The 8078-nt window shown below is 47.3% G+C and overlaps 1 protein-coding gene across 2 annotated transcripts in view; it reads left to right on the top strand.

The window, feature by feature from the left end:
* Positions 1-381: 381 nt before the first annotated feature.
* The window catches only part of LOC102077622 (ankyrin repeat domain-containing protein SOWAHC), a 30558-nt gene continuing 22861 nt past the window's right edge, over positions 382-8078 (top strand). Inside the window, exons 1-4 of one of the 2 annotated variants that reach the window (XM_025909405.1) lie at positions 382-548; positions 1637-1759; positions 2019-2030; positions 7464-7466. In XM_025909405.1, coding sequence (XP_025765190.1) covers positions 546-548; positions 1637-1759; positions 2019-2030; positions 7464-7466 — 141 coding nt within the window. In that variant the 5' untranslated portion in view covers positions 382-545. The remainder of the gene's footprint in view (positions 549-1636; positions 1760-2018; positions 2031-7463; positions 7467-8078) is intronic. The other variant, XM_025909406.1, reaches the window with a different exon arrangement.

Below are 8078 nucleotides of genomic sequence, written 5' to 3'. Positions count from 1 at the left end.
TAGGAAGATGCTAACCATCGCACAAAAAGTTCTGGACATGCTAAAGGAAAATAGAAGTTACCGTATTTTTCGGATTATAAGGCGCATTAAGCGAAACAAAGCAGTCCGATAAGTCAAACTTTGCTCAGCTCATTCTTCCTGCTTCCTCCACTTCCGTACCATTGATTCATTAATGTTGAGTTCTCTGGCAGCTGCTCTGTTCTCATGTTCTGTACCTGAAAACAGGGTTTGACCTTTGGTTTCAGTCTGTAATACTGGACTTATTTTTCTACGAAGGTTTGAACTTTGAGAGTTTAAACAAGAGAGAAAAGTGTGAAAATGTTCATGCCCGGTTATTTTTAGAACGTAACTCCTGCGATAAACGAGGGACCGCTGTATGTCAAAGCAGTAGAAATATTTTGTACTGAGAACTCAGTGTAAAGGTCAGATTCTGTCTGACGGGGATTTCAGTGCTAAAAGTTTTCTGTGAATGTTGATGAGTTTGTGTTGTTGTTGTTTGGCAGAGCGAGGAGGACGACACGAGGAGCGTCACAACGTCCTCCGTCATGGTGAGACACAAAGAGCCTTCGCCGTGTGTGCGTGTGTGTCTGTGAGAGAGCTGAAACAGACACCCCCCCCCATGCCGTTCCCATGGTGATATCCTATAATGACACAGCGCCGGCTGGTCATTGGCTGTGATGGCCTCCCGCTGCTGTCTGACTGGACCCAGCACGAACTGTCCGCCTGTTACTGGGCTGTAAGTTTGCAGAGTGACAGTTTTGTTATTGATTCATCCTGATCGCTGAGTCCGATCGATGTTTGTGGCTTCAGTTTGTTCAGGCTCAGACTTGGATTAACCAGCGTCTGCTGCGACACCAGTTAAATAAAGTCTAACTTTACTGACCGAGGTCAAGTCCAGCCTCTCGTCAGTCCAACACGAGCTCTAAACCAGGCCTAAAACCAAGTCTAACTAAACTACTATGTGGTGAACATGAGTGTACAGCTCTCGGTTGGTTTCTGAGTCTCAGACCTTCGGACGCCTACACCAAGCTGAGGTGGGAGGGCAGATTTCCTCTGCAGCTGACTGAAAACACGTCTCTGTGCTGGAAACAAGTTTTAAACATGCACTGAGCTGGATGTGTTTTCTTCCTGCTGCATCAGTGTCGACTGCGAGCCGTTAGCAGTGTTGCTCGCTGCCGCGGAGCGCCATCAAGCTGAAGGACGGCCTCCCTCTGTGCCCGCTCAGGCTGTGTAATTAACACGGAGCTATCAGGTAAACAGTGAGGACAGCCCGGCAGGCCTCTGATTAAAGGCCTGGGTGGTGCTTCGCAGCACCCTGCTGGCCAATAAACACCACTAATGGCGTCAGGCCCCCCGCCACCCAGCAGCCCCTGCCTTGGCTAGAGGACAACGAGGACGCCAGTTTATGACAGAAAATCAAGACACCAGAGGAAATGTTAAAAAATCAGTTGAAATCAGTTTTTAGCATCAAACTGAAAGTTTGAAAGGAAAACATGTTCACCTCTCTGAACGGTTCCGAATGTCAGGGGGCGGGGACAGCCTGGGCTTCATCGCTTCTTCATTGGTGTTCGTTTATAGTTTAAATACAGATGGAGGTAACCTTCCTCTCCTCTCACTCCCCCCCCCACACACACAGTCTCTGTTCCACAGGGTTTCTCTGGATCCTCTGGAGAAGGAGTGGCTGAAGAGCTGTGCCGTGGGGAACATGGCCGCCCAGGGCCGGCTGCTCGCTCAGGAGCCCGGGCTCGTGCTAAAGAAGGTCCGCTTCAGGTCTCGTGCTCCTGTCCGATGCTCTGACACAGAAGGTGTCATTTAGTGATTAGTAGCTGCTGTATTAAAGCGATCAGCATCAGCGTTTGTTACACGCAGAGCGATGCTTGAATAGAGTTTGGTGCATTAGCTGGAGCGCGTGCAGTAGGACTTATAGGCTCATATAGTGAGCACGCCGCTATTCTGATTCATCCTCTAAACAAGTGAACTCTTTCCTCTTTCTTTTTCCTCTTTTCTCACCTCGTCAGGACTTCATCACTGTAAGTACAACACTTGCTTACCTGCTCACTTGTCATATTTTCATAGAATGACTGAATTACTTTCACACGTGCAGCTCAAAGAGCTTCACAGAGCAGGGTTAGAGAAGAGAAAGGTCACACGGGCCGGTCTCCCGTGGAAATATGTGCATTCACCAACCGGCTGGTGGGTGGTTGCTGGTGTCAGTGGGTGGAACGTGTCACAGAGAGGTTTACCAGGCTGCACCGAAAGCCTGTCGCCCGTATCTGTATAGAAGATGCTGACTTGTCTGTTTGAAGTATGGTTGCCTTCACAATAAAAGTTGCACCTTTGGAAATGTTTTGGTTGCAGTGTAAAGACACAACCGTTTACGTTGGTGCAGCACCGTCTTTGTGACTGATTTCATCTGGTGACAGTCGGCAACAGCAGCCACCGGTCTGGTGACACGGTTTTCTCCAGTGACCGGAGGTTTCCAGAGAATCACCGACTGGTCTCTGTCTGACTGAGTTTTCTTTTACTACATCTAACCAAAAACAAGTGAAAACCAACAATTAAACTTAAAAACCTGCAGTTCCTCTGACGTCCAGCGGAGGCAGCAGTGAGTTTCACCTTAGCTCATTGGAGACCATGAACTGAACCTCTGGACCCAAACTTTCAAAGCTCCCAGTCTGCCTCCTGACTTTGTTGTGTTGTTTTGGACAGGAACCGCCTTTAATCTGAAGCTCTCCACTGGAAGCCGGAAATAGGTGTGGCTTTACTTTTGCAGACAGTAATAATTGGTTCAGTTAATAATAAGTGTTCCTCTGGTTCCACGCTGCATTTAAACACAGAGGAACGAGGAAGAAGTTCTCTGCTTCCCATCTACCTGAGCTCTGCCGTCACCACGCTGTCAGCAGACATCGATAAATGGGCACTTTCACAAAACAATTGGCTTAAGGAAATTAAACGTTCAAAGAGCAGCAGAGACGTTAGTAATCTGCTTATTGAAAACAAAGAAAGGGGAGTGCAGCTGAATGAACGGAGGGGGGGGTGATGATCCTGGTAGTTTGGATAAGAAGCTGCTGAGAGTCAGGCAGCAGGTGAGGACGAGGAAGAGGATCAGATAAACAGAAGACCGAGGACGGAGGCTTCATGGTTACTGTCAGGACAGTCCGGAGTAAACTATGCTGACGTGTGAGAAGAGCTGTAATCATTTTCATGCATAAAGCTGAGCTTATAACAGTTTCACTTAAACTAACCGAGGAGTCACGCTGTAGATTTTTACACAGAAAAAACGATTTTGTTCATTTAAACCTGATCCATGAAGTCTTTAACATACGCTGTGGTTATATTCACACTTACATCAACTCTCTTCATGCAGACGAAACATGTTTGTACCTACAAACTCTTTAATTCTGGTACAAAATGTTTTATAGCAGACTGAACGGTGGAGAAAACGCTCCAAATAAATAAAAATTCATATAAAAGCACAAATGATAACAAAATGAAGCTAGCATGTGGAACCATGGCTGAAACATCCATCCAGCACAGAGGCTTGGGTGGGACCACCATACGTGGATTTAGGCGGTAACCTCCGGTTGCTAGGGAAAAATGTGCCCTGGGGAGTGGTTGCTGCAGGTTGCTGGCAGTGCGTGCTGTGCTGAACACCTACCTGTGATTGCGCCCACTTGTAGTTTGCATGACTTGTCGTCTTGTTTCTGAGCTGTGCTGAAAGTAGAAAAAGTGTAATACAAACTGAAACAGAGAAGGTTCACCTTTAAAATAAAACTTTACCGCCTCACCACCAAAACCAGGAGTGAAGGGAGGAGGACAGGACAAAGGCACGCTGTGCAGCCAGAGATTATTAATAACTAATGATTAAATGCAGAGAGGTGTGTAAACACATAGTGACTGACAGGGTTTTTTGCTTTATCTGAATTAAGAAGCAGAAAGTTAGCGGCCATCCAGGTCTTTATGTCTTTAAGACATTCCTGCAGTTTAACTAATTGGTGTGTGTTACCTGGCTTCATGGACAGATAGAGCTGCGTGTCATCTGCATAGCAGTGAAAATTTATGCTATGTCTTCTAATGATGCTGCCTAAGGGAAGCATGTATAATGTAAACAGAATTGGTCCTAGCACCGAACCCTGTGGAACACCATAATTAACCTCAGTGTGTGAAGAGGACTCTCCATTTACATGTACAAATTGGAGTCTATTAGATAGATATGATACAAACCACTGCAGTGCAGTAATAAATATTGCAGCACTTTGACTCTTAAATATGTGAAAGGTCAAGACCAATAAATCAACCTGAATCGACTGGATGTGTTTGTTCCGCGTTACTTTTGACAGTAGATTAGCAGCCAGCAGCTTTTAGCCCTCCAAGTCTTCGTGTTTTCAGTCCTGCTCACTCTCAGGCTGTTTCACTGTGAATTCATCGGCTTCTGTGTTCTGACTCTTTCTGGCTACCGCTGACGGCCTCCTGTGATGCAAACCTGCCGTACATGAAGGGGGTGAGTTTGGCTTCGTTAACATGAATCATCTGAACACAACAGAACACCTCTGCCTTCTGCCTCAATTAGCTGAGCGCCCATATCACAGAGAGCAGCTCCCTCGCCTCCTGTCTCCCATCACCACGGCAAGTTTAAACAAGTCAGACGTTCACACGAGCAGAGGGCGGGATTAATGTAAAATTCAGTTCATGTAAATAGGCCTCATTCAGACGTCCAATCTTCTGCTGTTTGTTTGAAACACCTGCAGAAATGCAGCACTGCGCTGCGAGCCGTGCAGCCCTCTCTTCAAATAGGCTGACAGCTCTGAAAACACAGAATCCGTCAGCTCGCTGTTAGTGTCATTCTGTCTCCAGACGCCTGCCATCAGGTTAATCACAGCAACATGGACGGATTACCGAACACGGCGTGCACAGAGAGACGCCGAACCACCGCACAGAGACTAAAACCCCGCCGAAAGCCAAGAAGTCAAGACACACAAATACAAAGAAACACAAAACAACCACAAAGAGACAGAAACGGACACAAATATGGAAAAACGTTTTTAAAAAGTCAGAGATTCAAACTGATAAAATGAAGGAACGCAGCAACAACACGGCCTTATCGCGTGTGCGTCTTCCTGTCTGTGGTCAGCTCCTTGTGCTGTTTTGTGTCTCGAGGTCTGGAGATTTCGGGGGGCTCAAACACGCCGGCGCCGAGGGGCCAGCCATCGCGCGCCTTGGATGCTGCATCGGGATGGCGGGTCCACGCTCATTAGGCCTGTGTGCAATTGGAGCAGCCCAGCAGCCAGACAGCGGGTGTGTGTAATGATATTGTAATTACATGGTAATTAATATCTGAGCAGACAGCGAGCCTGAAGGGAGGCGGCTCGGCTCGCAGCAGATGGGAGGGACTGATAATTTCTCCACAGCCATTCGCTGGAGCCTCTGTACTTTTATTTGGTGGCGGTTTGATTTCACGGTGCTGAGCGGAGGATCTCGGGAACGGCGTGATTGTCCTCGTTTGTGAGCGGCGCTCCTGCGTCAATCTGTGGTTTCCTTTCTTCTCCTGCAGCTCTTTGAGACCCCGTCCCAGCATATGTTCCTCACATTCATTGTTAAGTCGAAGTGTGACTCCGCAGCCAATAAAGAGCCGGCTTTTCAGAGCGCCACATATGGCAGAGCTGTTGCAGGCTGTCTTTGAAAACTCTACACAAGCAGAATTTCACACAGCTCTAAGCTGCCTATTCAAGAGCTCCGGCAAAGGGACCCCTCCATATGGCCTCGCTCAATGTGCCCCCCCCCTCCCATTAGCTGCACGGACCTCCACGTGCAGAAATAACAACATCAATGGCTTAGCCCTCTCACCACTTGACAGTGTTGCTCTCCTTTTCATGCCTCACTTGATCAAAACGGAAGAAGTGAAGCTGACGCCTTTCTGATGTGCTTTTTGCCTGCTGCTTCCAGGCGAGCGGCGCTAAGTCGTCCCGCCCGTCACTCCTCCGCTTCCAAAGGGCCGACAGATGCCTGGCACACCGAGCCCGACTGTTGGCAGGCAGTTGCCGGTTTGTGCCGGGTCACTGTCGGCGCTTCCCCCAGATCTGTGCGAGGACGATGGCTGTGAGCGTGTCTCGGAGGCCCGAGCGTCCCGCTGAGGCGGACAGGTGTCTGTCATGTTTGCAAATGTGTAACACAGAGCTTTTGTGGCTCGTTGAGTTGGCCCGTGTTCTATTTGGCTCGTTAACCATTTAAAGGAACAGAAAATCCCTGCACTGTACACGATCTTTGCATTCAGACAGCGTGCAGGTCTCTCAGTCTGCTGTGTGTTTGTGAGGATACGTCCTCGCTCACGGTGGTAACGACTCCTGTAGTAGACTGTAAATCAAAGATGTTAGAAAGAAACTCTTTCAAACTAACAGATTCTGGACTCAACCTGATCCTTATTCAGATGCATCAGTGCTTTCTAGACCAGTGTGACTCTTTTCATAAGACGAGGCCCGTGAGTCGTCAGAGCATCTCTGTGAATACAGAATAATCTGCTCTGAGAAGAAAAACAGTCCATGTTTGAGTTTGGAAAAGTAAGTTTTGCCTCTGATTGACTAGAGGAAATGAATAAATGTGTCCTCTGCAGTCCTGCACACCTGCCTGTGTGAGGCTCAGGTGGAGGCACGAACAATCTGGTCGAGTGTTGGAGGAGGCCGGCGGGTGAGGTCGGCTTCAGTTAGCACCTTCTAATGAAAACTCTGGGCTCAGTGGTCAGTCTGCACCTCGCCGCCAACACAGGCACACCGCCAAAATAAACCTCCATTAAGCATCCTGCAGACAATGACAGGTTTTTCCCCTCCTCTTCCTGTGATGGCGGCGCCCCGCTCGGTTTTCACACTCACGGTTGTTGGCTGAATGAGGAACATCAGTGCGGCATAATTAAATGGGCGGAAAACAGCAGAAAACAATGTTTGGGCTGTTTAATCCAGTTTAGAGCAGGACCACGAGAGAGGGGGTCCAAATAACAGGAGCAAGAGGAGGACGAGCTTCTGATGAAGCAGTGTGAGGAGGAAACGTAGAATCCCACCGAGGTCTCGCATCAGGACGGCTTTAATATCCATCAGAATGAGTCAGAAATCTGCATAAATGTTTGCTGTGTTAATGCAAAACGAGCATTGATACTCCCTCCGGATGCACCGAGGACTGATGTGTCGTGTGGGTTTATATGTCCACAGACATCAAAAACCACTGCAAGTAGTTAAAGAAGGGCAAGAAACTCCATTAAAAAAACCTGAAAATGACCACGATTCCTCCTAGATTCACTTTAATATTTTTCCTTGCTTCATGTAGGATTACAGTCTGGAGGCAAAAGAACAACAAAGGACCAGAAAGAGATGCAAAACAATCATTTACTCATTCAGATATTTGAAACAAGCCCTTCATTCTCTGACTAAAGTTTAACGTTTTCTGTTTTCTCCTCTTCCACTCACTCGGACACACAGTTTGTAAGTCCATCTTTGTGTCTCTGTGTGCAGTGTTTGTGCCGTAGTGTTAGCGCAGCTGCTAATGAGAACTTTACACACAAAGAAAAATAAAATATTCTGAAAAGTGGATCTGCTGCTTTCAGCTCCACATTCTTATTCCTGGACTTCTCCAGAGTAGCTTTCCATGATTCACAATTCAAAATAATCCTTCTTTATCTGACTTCAGTGCACCCTCTCTTTGAAACTAGCTGCTTTAGCTCCTCCCCTTCAAGCTGTTTTAAGATTAGCTAGGTTCTGGAAGCCTGCTGTGGGGGCAGCACCCAGTGCTTAAAAATAGAAATAAACATTGTAAACTTAAAAATGTGGAGAAGAAGAGGCAGTCCACTTTGATGGTTATTGTGGAGCTTTTATTGTCTTATTCGGCTTATCTGAGCAGGATGAAACCATCACACACAGTCAGAGTTAATGTGAGCTCGCTCACTGAGCAGATTTAAATACAAATGTTTCTGAATGTTTGTCCCTTGCTGTGAATGGACTCGTATCCTCGTGTCCTTCACACAGGCTGCTTATTCAGACTGATTACAGCACATTAAGAAACATGATTAGCGGCACGTTCTAATACAACACAATGGC

Source organism: Oreochromis niloticus, linkage group LG7 (genome assembly GCF_001858045.2).
Source record: "Oreochromis niloticus isolate F11D_XX linkage group LG7, O_niloticus_UMD_NMBU, whole genome shotgun sequence".
In the NCBI taxonomy this organism is placed as follows: Eukaryota; Metazoa; Chordata; class Actinopteri; order Cichliformes; family Cichlidae; genus Oreochromis; species Oreochromis niloticus.
This window is presented reverse-complemented; position numbering and strand designations above follow the sequence as displayed.